Source organism: Tachypleus tridentatus, chromosome 6 (genome assembly GCF_004210375.1).
Source record: "Tachypleus tridentatus isolate NWPU-2018 chromosome 6, ASM421037v1, whole genome shotgun sequence".
Lineage (NCBI taxonomy): Eukaryota > Metazoa > Arthropoda > Merostomata > Xiphosura > Limulidae > Tachypleus > Tachypleus tridentatus.
The window spans coordinates 59,706,618-59,721,724 of NC_134830.1; the positions used below are offsets into that span (position 1 = coordinate 59,706,618).

At 30.9% G+C, this 15,107-nt stretch overlaps 1 protein-coding gene across 10 annotated transcripts in view; it reads left to right on the forward strand.

Moving 5' to 3' along the window:
* Positions 1-15,107, forward strand: part of LOC143252636 (protein boule-like) — a 48,853-nt gene that overhangs the window by 20,227 nt on the left and 13,519 nt on the right. For 6 of the 10 annotated variants that reach the window (XR_013029089.1, XR_013029090.1, XR_013029088.1 and 3 more), the window contains exons 4-8: positions 2,042-2,096; positions 7,016-7,075; positions 7,313-7,334; positions 8,393-8,514; positions 14,067-14,135. Coding sequence is in view for 6 of the 10 variants with exons in the window: in XM_076505049.1 (XP_076361164.1) it covers positions 2,042-2,096; positions 7,016-7,075; positions 7,313-7,334; positions 8,393-8,514; positions 14,067-14,135 (328 nt within the window). In the remaining 4 variants the exon portion in view is untranslated. Of the gene's footprint in view, positions 1-2,041; positions 2,097-7,015; positions 7,076-7,312; positions 7,335-8,364; positions 8,515-14,066; positions 14,136-15,107 lie in introns of all 10 variants that reach the window. The other 4 variants (XR_013029087.1, XM_076505052.1, XM_076505054.1 and 1 more) reach the window with 2 other exon arrangements.

Consider the following 15,107-nt stretch of genomic DNA (forward strand, 5'->3'; position numbering starts at 1 on the left):
CAAAGGAAGAAATTTTGGCAGTTGATTAATAGCTGCAAGTGTTAAAGGAGGTAAATATTATTGGAAATGCATTATCACTTTTGAAAAATGTTAACTTTTGTGGAAGCTTTACTTTTGTGTTATTTATATCAATAAATACTGAATTCACTGATTCATAATGTTTCTGTGAATCATATTTTAAGTTGAATACGAGATGTGGAATTTTTGTATAGCTGTATAGGAAGGCCTTATTATAGAGCTGATCTGTGTAACATTCTTATTATGGAGGTACTAACATTGTTCATAAATGTTTTAACATTGAATCTAGAGAGACATAAGAATTCATGAGTTAGTAAGTGTAATGAAAATCAGACTAGTATAAGATTTTAAATATGTTTTTCTTAATTGGATTGAATGGGGTTTTCAAAAAGTCTTACTGTATTCTTAAAATTTAATAAATTTCATTCTTTAATATTTAATTTTTTTTAAATTCAGGACTAAATTTACGTAGAATGGCTAGGTCTCAGCGAGGCACATGGTATTTGAAAACACTGCCTGTAGTATTAACTTGAGACCGCCTGGCATGGTCAGGTGGTTAAGGCAATCGACTTGTAATCTGAGGGTTGTGGGTTCGAATCCCTGTCACACCAAACATGCTTACCCTTTCAGCTGTGGGGGCATTATAATGTGACGGTCAATCCCACTATTCGTTGGTGAAAGAGTTGCCCAAGAGTTGGCAATGGATGGTGATGACTAGCTGCTTTCCCTCTAATCTTACACTGCATAATTAGGGATGGCTAGTGCAGATAGCTCTCGAGTAGCTTTGTGCAAAATTCAAAACAAACCAATTAACTTGAGAAATATTAATCTGTATAGTATATAATATCAACTTTTCTGAATCCATATTAAACTTTTTTGGTTAAAAATAAGCTAACTAGTTCATAATGTAGAAGTAACTGTTTAATAAAACTAATCTATCCACAACTACTTAACATTATTCATATCACATGCAGAAATACCTGTCCCTAGTAATGGAAAAAGTTTAAGTTAATCTATCAGTTTAAATTATTTCATGGACTTTAAAAAGGATAATTGTATTGTACTTGAAGTTTCACTCAGAGTCCATGCTTTACGTCGTGCTAAGAGCTGCTCGGCAATAACATACAATAAATATACATTTTTATTTTTTAAATTAAGTTACAGTTCGAAATGTGAATGATAGTCTGATTAATTCCTAACAATTTAATGTATAATATCCTACTTGTGAATTAAAATGGACATAAACATCATTTGTGCCTGTTCTCCTGTTATTTCAGAAGTGAATGTGAAGCTTTGCATGTGTTCACAGTTTTTCAAATACAACATGAGAAGTGTGGTTTCTAACAATAAGTATATTACAGTGCATGACTTTGTTTCTCACTTTGAGGTTGTTGTTATTATTTCTTACTTTGGAACATAAGAGCTTATCAGGCTGACAGGATAGAAACAATCAAAGCTTTGAAACTAGCTTGGATGTATTTATGAATCCTTTTGGGAAATCGTTATTGTAGGTTAAGAGTGAAATTGTAAAATCATTAAAGAACACATGAAAATGGTTATCCTTTTTGCCAAAACAGTTATACTAAAGTTTTGATACCAGAGTTTTAGGTGAATAGTTGTAAAGTAATTATTTTTGTTCACTTTAGAGAATCTTGTGATCCTCTGTTTTATTTAATCATAAACATTATGCTGTTTAACTATTTCTACATACATTGTGTACAAAATATGAATTTATTACAAATTTGCACATTTGGTAGGAAAAAACATTTTAAATTTGTTCTTTATTGTTGACACACAGTTTATAGACTTGGTTAAAACTATAAGGTTTAAAATGGCTTATTGGTAACAGTAAACACAAAATATAGTAGCATTTTCAATATTATATACACACGTATATATATTTGTATATAATTTGATTAAGTACAAAGGAAGATTGTTTTGTTTTAAATGCATTTTTGACTCTGACTATATAGAATTATATTCAGTGATATGAGGAGTTAACATTTTTTTTTCCAACTTGTAGGTATGGATTTGTAACATTTGAGACTGAAGAAGAAGCCAAGAGAATACAGGCAGAGGTAGTTCTTAAATAAGTGTTATTGTTAATTGTGTATTAAATTGAAGGTAACGTGCATGTTTGATTATTGTTAAAGATGCGTTTAAACAATGGCTTGGTTTTTTTTAATGGTCAAAGGCATTAACAGCTAACATAAAATGAAAAGAACAGTTTGAAATATAGTGACATTTGGTTTTGCAAACAAACTGCTGTTTAGTTCCCTAAGTTATTATTTCAGCTGTTAACATTAGAAACTCAGGTTTAGCATTTTTTTTTTATGAGTGTGCTTCACGAGTGTTGGTTTTTTATTTTTTGATAAATTATTTAAAACAAAGAAAATATAATAAGGTTGTAAATGTGGTGTAGTTCCTAACCCTGGGTGAATGTAGCTGAGCTTTATAATCTTCTAAAACAATTTAACTCAAATTCTGGCAAATGCATTTTCTAAATAAATTGAAAGTTACTGAGAAAGAAGAAATATATACATAGGTTTTCTATGTATTTTATTGTTGTTTGTTTATGGAAATATGTGTAGTTATATACATTACATATTTTAATTTGTAAAACACATTTTTTCATGCCACTGTAAAAGATGGTTATTTTGTTTAAATCTTTTATTTCTGTTTACTGTGTGTATAAAACCTTAAAATGTGTGTGTGTGTGTGTGTGTATATATATATGTTTTTATGGTAAGAAATAAATAAATCTTCATAAGAGAAAGGAATGTAAGGAAAAAAAAATTTTCTTTATTTTTATAAGTATAAAATATTTTATCAGTGTACAGTTTCAGTTGTTTTGCTTTACATAAAAGATGCACAGTTTTGTATTTTATTTTACTATTTTACCCCTTCAGGTAAACTTTTATTTTCCAAAAGTCTTTCATTTACAGTAATCCCCCCACCTTTTTTTTTTCTTTCAGAAATTAATCGGTTAAATGTTTTGTGTACAGCCAGCTTAATTGTTGAGACTAAGTTATACAAATGATAGCTGATTTACTTTCAGACTTGGTTTTTTGAAGTTTGCTGTGTAGTTTCCTTAGCTCTTTTCATTATCAAAGCCAGTAATTTTGGTGTGGCTATTTTACAATAGGAGATTGTAGTGTTAGGGTATATGCAGATAATGGATGTTGATTTGAAGGCATTGTTTTGATCTGTAACACAACTATCCATAGTTCTTACAGTTGGACCAACATGTGTCAGTTGCAGCTATAGTAATTATTTGCTAAATAGTGAATTTCTGTTATTTTAAATCATTATATGACAAAAATATGTGAGCTTATGGCTGGATATTACTGGAGCAGTGCTTACTAAACATGATACATACTCTTGGGGCTCCCTGAGGAGTAACAAAGGGGAGTTTGCATCATACTCCTTATTCCCCACAAGACCCCTTGGGGACCCTGTCTTTCCCATACATTGTGTCTTCTTATACCTGTAAATTTATCAACAGTCATCAGTCTCTTAGGGGCCATTGGAAAGTAACATAGGGTTCAGCAGTTCTTTCTGAACCTCTTAATGCTTTCCATTCCTCTTATTCTTTTATTCACTTGCATTTAATGAATATTTCTACTAATAAGTGATAAATTGTCATTTTATTTTATTACCATAAAATTAACACTCTTACATGAAATAATCTAGCCTGTTGTGTTTTTCCGTACTATGTTTAAATTTTTATAGTAATAGTCTAAAAAGTGTATTGAAAAAGTAATATAAACTGTGTGTATAAATAGGTTGCATTAAGACTATTTTTAAGTCACAGTCAAGACTGGAAAATATGTTTTGTTTGAAAGACAAGATTTCCCTGCTTTATTCTTTTTATGTTATTTTTCATTGCACACTTCATAATTGTGGTTGAGGCTGTGATAGTTAAATAAACTATAAAAATTTTGGTAACTCTTGTTAAGGAGGACAGCAGAAAGATCACTGAAGTAAAATCCAATGTTCTTGTGCATACTTTAGGCTGCAACATTTAGGTACAGTTATGATACACTTACTACCATAAGAAAGAAGAATTAGCCTGCTAGTTATATTGGATGCTATAGAAGCTTTTACAAGGCTATTGTAGCTATGGGAAAAGAGTGTAAAACTTAAAAGACTGACCCAGTGACCAATTTAATTGGATGTAACTTTTAAATTAGAAATGGTAAACAAAATAATTAGTATGTTGTTCAATAATGTGTCTTGTTACATGATGGTAGAGCTTAATATTTGAGTTAAGACAGAGCAAATGCAAAAGTGTCTTAGAAACAGAATAAAACCTCAGTTTGTAAACAGAATAGAAAATGCATATGGCTTTCACATGCTTTATAGTATTATCAGGTTATCTCATAAGTAATGTCCAAACATTTAATACAGAAAGTGCATAATCATTTCTGTTCTTTGTAGAAGGCTTAAATGACTAAAATATGTAGTAGGATGTGTATAAAAATGTTCAGACAAAGAAAAGAAACTAACCCAACTCCACTTTTTCACATCATTAATCAAATAAACACTTGTGAAGATGGATGTGTCTGAAGAGCATATTAGGCATATAATGCTTTCTTAGTTTATAAAAGGCAATAGTGCAACAGAAACTACACAAAACATTCAAGGTGTTTATGGTGCAGAGTCTCTCAATGAAAGAAAATGTCCAAGGTGGTTTCAGAAGTTCAGAGCAGGTGATTACAGTTTAAGTGATGCACCATGTTCAGGTCATCCTGTTGAGTGTAATGATCATTATATATGTAAAAATAGCTGGTATGGGTAGAGAAAGCACTATGTAGAGGAGTGAACAAGTTTCAACCCTCTTTGGTCATTGTCAGGTTCACAAAGAAAGAAAGAGGTAACTGACTGGTGGCTGGCCACATGTTTGAAGGCAGTTGTTTAACTGAGTGTAGGAATGTAGAGGACACACACCTAGACAAAAAGCAAAATCAACTAACAAAAGTAAATATACCCCACGATTTAAAAAAAATCACGAAACCATATACTGCTGCATACCATATATTCCCAACATCAGCAGAAAAATTACCAACATTTGGCAAAAACTAGTAACAAAATGTTACATTCCAGTTAATACCAAATTTATTCAAAAACCAGGCACAAAACTAAGGTCTATACTATGTAAAAACTACACTGACAAACACAACACCAACATTATTTATAAAATACAATGTGATAATTGCCATGACTTCTATATTGGAGAAACAAGTAGAAAAAATGGAAACCAGACTCAAAGAACACAAAAAGTCACCTTCACATGTTTTCGAACACCGCAAATCAAATAAACACAACATAACCATAGGAAACATCCAAGTACTATATAAAGAACAAACATAAACAAACACAAAATTAAAGAAGCCTTACTAATACAACAACTCAAGCCCAAAATAAACCAATACAAAGGCACACATTTATACCTATATTAATAAATATAATCCAACATCTACATTACTACACTCAGTTACATAACCACCTTCAAACATGTGGTCGACTATCAGTCAGTTACCTCTTTCTTTCTTTGTGAACCTGATGACTGAAGAAGGTTGAGATGTTCACTCCTCTACATAGTGCTTTCTCTACCCATACTAGCATTTTTACATATATAATTTTTCTCTACAAGTGGGTTTCCTCGTCATCACAAAGTTTAATGATCATTTGCTGCTGGCTGCACTTGATATTGTGCTGTAACAGTTGAAGAACTAGCACAAAAGCTTAATTTAACCCATTCAACAGTTCACCGTTAGCTGCAACAGCTTGGAAAGGTGTCAAAACTTGGAAAATGGATCCCTTATGATTTGATAGAACCAACTTTAGAGTAAAAGTGCACATTTGCATTTCTATGCACTCTTGTGAATATAACTTGCCTTTTTTGGATAGGTTAGTGACTGGAGATGACAAATGGATATTTTATAAAAATGTTAAAATGCTACAGACAATGGCTCAGTGCAGGTAAACTCACTAAAGCACAGCCCAAAATGGACCTCTATCCTAGGAAAGTCTTGTTGAGCATTTGGTGAGATATTGTTGGTGTGATTGACTTTGAGTTGCTGCCACTCAATGTAATGATTACATCAGACTTCTATTGTCAACAGTTAGAGCACTTGAATATTGCACTGAAAGAAAAGAGGCCTGCTCTGATCCATTTGGAAAGGTGTGTGTTATACCAGAATAATGCATGACCCCATATAGTAAAGACTGAAGAGCTACACTGGGAAAACTTTCACATCCTCCTTATTCTCCAGATTTTTCCCCATCTGATTATCATCTATTCTGAAGTTTGCAGAACTATCTTGATGGAAAAGAGCTTAGAACATGTGAAGATGTCAAAACTACCCTCTCTTCCTTCTTTTCCTCGAAATTCCAAGAATTTTATAGAAGTGGCATTCAGAAGCTTGTGAAACATTGGCAAAAAGTAATTATTAATAATGGAACATACATTATTAATTAAATAACATTTAAAAGCATTTGAATTTTTTTATTTTTTTCTGAACCTAAAATTGTACATTACCTAAGGGATGACCTGATGCATTAATTTATAGAAAAAAGTTTGATCTGACGGGCACTTTGTAAGTTGATGAACAAAGGCACGTATATAGGCCTAGTTTGCAAACAAAAATAAGTGATGAAGAAGCAACTTTTATGTGTTTTCACATTTTTTTTATACAACCCCTTACAGAAATGGTTTATGTACTGCACTTTTTTGAGTCACTTTAATACAAAACCAACTGATGTACATTTAGAAATAAGTCTTTCATTAATTTTTGTTGTTACATAGTGCCACTGCTGTTTAATTCTGACATTGAAAGTGGTGATGTCCCCCAAACAGGAGAGGAGGATTAGTAAGAAATAATGAAAAATGTTTTACTTTTTTAATATTTATATTACTGCACTGTAGCCTGTTTTTGATTTATTTACAGTGGTTTATTTGTATGAAATAAAACTGATTTTTCTTTGTATTTAGTCAGAAAACTTAGTGCTGAAAGACAGAAAATTAAACATAGCTCCAGCAATAAAAAAACAGGTGAGATATTTTAACTACTACAAATTAAATCTTTGTAAACTTTTAACACAAAGTTTTTTAACTTAAAACATAATGAATTTTTTTAATTTTCAAGAAAGTTGTTTTATGTACCTTATTAAGTTAAGAGTTGGGCACAAAATATTCTATTTTTTAAAATATTTTGTTATAATTTTTTAAGAGAGTATTTATTTAAGTGATATTGGTTAATGATCTTGTTTTTCTTTTTCGCTGTTTTAGCCTTTTGGTAGGATATATAATGGTAAGTTAATACTTTAATTTCTTACAGCATTTTGCAAGCTTTGATAGGTATTAGTGTTTGAAGTGAATCTTTGCATAGTATTTTCTGCTCCCTATCTGCATTGTATTAGAATATGGTGTTTATTTGTTGATATTGTTATGTATCCATATGTTTTCCAACTTTTTTTAATGTAGCAACCTATATTTTTTATTCATTTATTAATTTTTGTGTTTTCCTGAGAAGTATACATTTACTAACATTGTTATAAAAATATTTGTAAGATAGTTAAATGACCTTACTTTATACAGTATGTAAATTAACCTTAGTATTTAAAAGATATAGTTAGCAGGTAAAAAACATTTTATATTTGGACATCCTGTTGTTGAAATTGGTTGGTGGTGGCCTGACACGTTTCTTTACTGTGTCGACATGTTGTTGGCACTTACCCATTTCATCAGGCGACTGTTCATGTGAAACCTGTTGATCAGTATTAATGTTTTTTATGCGTTGATTTAAATTTTGTACTTAGCTCAAGAGCAGTTAATTTCAATAAGTTATTTCAGTATTGGATATTGTAAAACATATATTGTGGTTAAATGACTTTAGGAATGCCCAAACCATAAAAACTCTACATTATTATTCTGCTATAGGTATTTGTAATATATACATAGTGTATGACTAGCATGCTCTAATGTAATGTAATTCTGTAGCCAAAACTTAGCATGGGCCATTTTAATAGTGTGAATGGTTCAGCTTGAAAATATGGTTTAAACCTATCAGGTATTTTGTAAATGTTTTTTATTTAACTGTTTATATAGAATGATACTAATTTATATCAGAAATCGTAAACGACAATAAAGCAGACCTGGGTTTTAAAGGAATGCTTCTTCGATTATTTATTAAAGGAAATTCTCTTCTACATCTTAAAGAAGACAGAATTCAATGATTCCAACTAATTGTATGAAAATTACAAAATATACAAAATATATGAAATATAGCTATTAAAGAGTGATATTATATCGTCAATTATGATTTCTTGCCATCTTTTAATTGCTGATACAACAATCATGCCCCCAAAGAATCAACACAACTGGTACCAAATGGAACCATCATTTATCAGAATGGTGTACCTTGTACTTATCATAACGGAATGGCTTTTTACTCTGTTCCCGATTCTTTATACCAAGTTCCTCAGCCACAAGTAAGCTTTATTTTTATATTACTTGTTGTAATTGATTGTACATATACAATAATTTGATGCACTCCAACAGGTAGTTAAACTTTCAATAAATCACAATATATTCTTAGTAAAAGTAATGCTAATGTTTTATTCAGTAAAAAGTACAGCAAACTGGAATTTTCCCCATACAGTTTGATTGTTATTTATTGAAGTATTAATGTGATTTATGCTTGAAACATCATAATTTGGGGAGTAGAATATTATTTTCATTACACAAACACTTATGTCAGTCACCTAGAATTTATTCCTAGGATTATCTACTTGTTTGTATAAAAACAGCACTATGATATCACAGTTTCAAAAAAAATCACAAATGAACAATAATTTATTAAAATAGTTTTAGATTCTTTCTTTGGTTAAAAAAATTGCTTGGAATTTTAAGCACTAATACCATGTATTCATAGTTAAGTTGGTAGTTAATTTATTGTTAAAAAAAACCCTTTGTTTTCTGTAATAGTGAGAAGTATTTTTAAAGTTACACTATGTAACAAAATTTATATTTTTTGTTCCTGGGCAGAAAGTGTTATTTCTCAATTGCTTATGCCTAAAGTAAATGGAAAAGACCTATTTTTCTCTTGAAACTCTGCTTTTGTGACCTGGGTAATGAAATTTTCAAATTTACCCATTTTCCAGAACATTCCAGGTAGATTCAGTGCTGAGTAGCTGATAGAGAATTTCCTTGAACTTACAAGAATTTCCTAGAATGTTGTAGAACTTGCGAGAATTTTCTAGAACTTTCTGTAGTAATATATATATATATATATAGGGGCTCACCAGTCATTCCTTCAGTTTAGTTCTAGCAGCCTTAGTGAACAAAAATTTTCAAGAACTTTCTAGAACGTTGTAGAAATTAAGAGAATTTTCAAGAACCTTTTAAAATTTTCTAGAACTTTCCTTAGTAATATATATACAGGGGCTCACTACTCACCACTTCAGTTTAGTTCTAGCTGCCTAAGTGAACACATAGACATATCTGATTTTATCAGAGATGGCATCAAGAAGCTTCACATTTCAATAGAAACACAGTGATTTAACATTCTCCAACTTTAGAATGGCGACATTCTGCTATGTATGTGGCCAATTTATTAAGACAAGATTTCAAGCACCAATTGCCGTATAAATTCTCTTCTGGCTCTTGATTTATGTTGACGAAGAAATTCTGGATGTTTTGTCGAGTATAGAGCAAAAGCATTGTGCGCAGCAAGATCTAGAATGTTATAGAATATGCAGACTGACCAGCTTTGATTGCCTCTTTGTTGTAAAAAGATTGACAATTTTGGGCTTTCCACTTCATCCACTGTCATGGTTCCAACAAGTCCTGTTCTTTTGTTCGTAGGTACTTGGCAAGTGTGTAACTGTCGTTATTGTCCTTTTTTCAAGCAATTTTAAATGTTTCTGTCAAAAATTCCAGACTCCAGAGATGTTCTGAAGCCAACTCTTCATTTGAAGTTACATCGTTGTTCATCTTTGATTGGTGGCATCTATGTCTTTGAGAGTGGATGTCAAATCTGATTTTGAGCACATTTTTTTAATTTGTCTTGTGTAATCAGTTTTGCAAAAATGGCAAACCGAATTCGGTTGAAAACATTTCGCCTATCAATGCATTTTTGATTTGCTTATTCCAAGGAAAAGATTAGCTGCGATCCATTTCCAGAGGTCTTCTTCAAAATTGGTTCTTTCATGACGGTGTTTGTTGAGTGAATGATCTGTTCCATCATATTATCAGAAATGAAAATTTTGAATGTTTTGAATGGTGTAGAGACTCTTGGAGCAGCTTGCCTTGTAATGCCTGGGTTCCCATTGAATATATTGAGAGCTGCGGTTCTCCTGTTGATCCTTGAAGGTGTTGTTGAATAACTAAAATTCTTATCTTTGGACAAAAGTTCGTTCACTGGCATCGTAGTAAGATCTTCTTGATTACTTTCTTTACTTTCAGAAGGGTACGCGATTTGTTCATCATTTTCGCTTCAGAAGGATCATCATCACAACTTTCAGAGTAGTCTTCGACATTATCATGTTCACTTTCGTCGGATGGTTTTGTCAGTAAATGTACAGCTTCATCAAGAGATATCATTTTTGACACGGTTTGAAGATTTCAGCTCCTATATATATATATATAGGATTTATGGATTCTTCTAGAATATTCTAGAAGCTTCAAGAATATTCTAGATTATTCTAAATACTTCTGTAAAGTTTCTAGAATGTTCTAGAACAGTCATGGGCAAACTAGGCAATAATCAGGACCATCTAAAATTATTGTTGGAGTAGAGTTATTATCCTAAATATCCATCTTTTGAAAAGAAGTTGTAAAATTAATATATTTTTTACTATAATTTGCTTTTTCGGTTGCCCAGGCCTGTTCTAGAATTATTCAGGAAATGGTCATTTTTATGTTTTTTGATCTGGGGCCTAATAGGCCCCAAAATACCCTTAGTGGATGTTTTAAAAAATTTTTTTAAATATTATTTCGCAAATGTCTGAAAAGTCAAAATATTATTGCTCCTTAAAATATAAAGGGATAGGGTCAGTTAATGGCAATTTCATTTAAATACAAAATTATTAGCCTAATATTAATAACCTTTCAAGTTGCTCTGGGGCCTATTAGGCCCCAATTTTCATAGGAGTGTTAAACCATTACACATAAAATTGGGTTTCATGAAACAATTTGTCACATATTTTGATAAGGAGTCTGCATTCTTCAAGTACCTTCAAGACTTCTTCCCTAAGCTGTCTGAGGCAAAGGTCAAAGTTGATGTCTTTGTTGGACTACAAATAAAGAAGATCCTGGAGTGCACAGAATTCCCCAAGAAACTCAGTAGGAAGGAGAAAAAACTTGGAGCAACCTTGCTGCAGTGGTTCGGGGCTTTTTGGGCAATCACAAGGTTGAAAATTATGTGGAACTGGTTGAGGCTCTGGTGAAGAATTACAGCAAAATGAGCTGCAGGATATTCCTGAACATCCGTATCCTTGATGCTCATCTTGATAAATTCAAGGAGAACATGGCAGCATACTCAGAGGAGCAAGGCAAGCGCTTCCATCAAGATATACTGGACTTTGAACTCTGCTACCAAGGAGCGTATAATGAAAACATGATGGGAGACTATATGGGGCTGATGTGTGAAAGTGATTTACATTGCAGTTGCAAATCTTGAAAAAAATACTCATTTTTAAACATTTTTGTATAACTTTAGTATAAATACATGTAAATCTTGATTCATATATTGTTTTATTCAGACCTTATAGAAAATAAGTTAATTTCTAAATTTTATTATCCAGGTCACAAAAGCAAAGTTTGAAGGGAATAATGGCCATTTCCTGTACTTTTACAACATAAGCAATTGAGAAATAACACATACTATCCAGGAACAAAATTTGTGTTACATAATGTTATTAGTGATATATTTAAATCTTGAAACAAAATTTCTTAAAAGAAATATTTAAAGAAATAAAATTTTTAATGAGTTATATTTACCTGATAGCAAACATTATTCAGTTAAAAAGAAATTAATTGTTAATTTTTTCACTTAAGGGGAACTCGGCATGTTCTGAATGAAAAAAACTTCAGGTGTTTTGTTTTCTTTTTAGAAAAAGTAAAATTTCAAACAAACATTTTACCAGTTGAGAAAATACACAATATTTATACATAAGTGTATTGATGTCAGAAAGTTTATTGTAGATTTATTCACAGAATACTTTTTTTTTTTTGTCAATTAAAGAAAGATTGGTTAGATGTATAAACTCAAATACAATATTCACAATGTTTTGCACCAAGTTAGGCTTAGCTTTTTTAATAAATTCTGAACTTCAAGTTGATGAATCATATGTATACCAAAGAAGTAACGATATAACATGAAAATGAGCATGGTACCTGGGACTGACCTTATAACTATTTTAGACTTATTATAGCTTTCATGCTATAACTTTTAAATTAGTAAGTGTACCTTCACGAAATTTGACAGGTTATCAGTAAACATTACAAGGCTTTTACATGCAAAATATGAGATTTTTAAAAGGTCTTGAGGTTTTTTTAAGTAATGTTTTCCTCATACCCTTTATTTTTTGCACTGCAAAGTAATTTTCATTTGAAGATTAAAATTATTTTATGCATCAGAAAATTTTCAAATTTCACATGCAAAATCTTTATAATCTCCAAATAAATATTAATTATATTTTTTAAAGAAAATCTTTATATTTCATCTGTTATTTTCACTGTTGAATCTCTGTAGTTGATTTGACCTATCTCTTACCTCGATGAAAGAGTAAGGAAATAAATATAAATTTCATTTGTTTCACTCTAAAATGACTACAAATTATAACTCAAACACAAAGGTTTAGTCTAAATAGCTTCATTATCATAACATTATATAGATATTTATTATATTGACCTTTAACCATGCCTGGCTAACATTACAGAAGACAATGATCTGGTGCATGTGTATTCATGTAATCATATCCAATAATATAAAACTAACCTTTACAAAGTGAGCTGTTTTGGCTGTGTTTTAGTGGACAAGTGTTTTGTGAAATAGTCGTATTTCAATTATTATGTAGTATATACCTGTATAAATTATTACTATTTGCAACTAAGTTTGTAAGCTTATTTTTCTTAAAATGTAGAACAGTAAATAAATAACTATAGTAAACAATTATATCTTTGTTCTCGTTTGGTGCTTGCTGTTGATTGACAAGCCTTATAAAATTAGAATTTGAAATGAACTTTGTTTTAAGTTTTATATTTATATTCGAAATAACCAAAAAATCACAAATTACTATAATGATGCTACAGAATTCCACTATAATTTATCGAGCTTGGTAAATAAGTTGTATTTGGGTCTAAAATCATATGAAATTTTGACCAGTCTAAGGACATACCAACCTTTGAAGTCTTGTATCAAATGATTGAGGTGACATTAGAATACTTGAAAATGGCTGAGAAGGCCACTGTGAGACATTGTTAGTTTTTTGATTGGTTATTCACATGTCATAGACAGAAGTAATTGTGTTTGAGGAAGTGTTTCCAGAAATAGAAAGAAGGGCTGCTGTGTTTGTTTCAGTACATGAGCAATATCTCAGCAAATAGAAAAGGTAGGAGGTTCTTGTTTTATATTCTAGCTTGCCAGTGTCGATACTTTGTGTTCCTAATTCATAAGAAGCTATAAGTCTTGTATTTGGACATCACAAAAGCGTAATTTGAACCAGTGCTGCATTCAACATATACTACATGCCACACAAAAGTCTATGTTCAGGCATATTTTTGTTTAATACTTGCTTTCAAAATAAAGAGACTGAATAACATATAATACTAAAATTTGAATTATAATCTTCAACTTGATACCAAAAGTTTTGACACAAATTCATAAAATAGTAGTTCAATAAAGTTTTGAATGTGAATCAACAAATTTGATGACATGGCCTTTGACCCATAACTCGTGTGGAGAGTGTTAATGTTTGCTCTCTGCAAATCTAAAGTACTGTGAAGTTTATATAATATATGTTTTCTTATCCTATTGTAGACATCTTATCCTGTGGTTTATGGACAACCAATGTATGTACCTCAGCAACAGTTCCAGTATCAACCAGCAGTGAGTAGAAAAGGAAATTTTTTTGTGTCTACGGTATTAGCATAAGAGTTAGTGTTTTTTTCAAAAAAAATGTTTTGTTGTATATTGGTTATTTTACTGTAACATTTTCAAGACTGGATGTTTGTGAGGGAGCAAAACTGCATTTTTTCCTAGTTATTGTGAATTAACTGTTTAAATCATTTAACAATAAGTGGAATTTGGGATAACTGTTTTATGTATTTATGCATTAGAAATAATTAGTGTGCTTAGCTTATGAGTTGATCTGAATAATTTAGACTAATTTGAGTAACTCAGTCTTAGCTTATTATAAATTATCTTAGGTAGTGTATCTTATAACAAGTAAGGTTTTCACAATATAGAATCTTAGGTTATTAGAATAACTTGTTGTCCAGAAGGAAGTAAGCCCTTGTGTAAGTAATATTGATTAAAAAGGTTTAAGTAATTAATTGTGACAATAGCTAATAAAACCTTGGTTTAAGTGACAAACTGACAGTAGCTAGAATTAACTTCTTGTTTTAGTCACTAACTTTGCCCTTGACAAAAATAATCCCTTTTTTTACAATGACAACTGATATTGACTATGATAAGCATTCATTTAAATGGCTTTGATATGATGAGTCCTTATTTGGCTATTAACATGACTAAAATAATTTTTGTCTGATATGAGAACAGATATGATTGACCAATGTAGCTGTTATATCACAGGAGAAAGTGATTGAAGAGTTGCCTGTTTTTGTTTAACTGAGGTTTGAATAATTGATGAGTTAGACTCAAAGAAATTAATTAATTATGAAGTTACTTGAGATTTTTACTAAATTTTTGTTACTATGTAAACTTTAATAAAAGTTTCAAAAAAGAATTCCACAACTCATTACTTTTGGTAGTTTCAAAACGTTTTGGCTTATAAAGGTCATTGAATGATAAGCAGTTTTGTCAAAGCCATGCAAGATAATCAAGAAAAGGAATACAGTT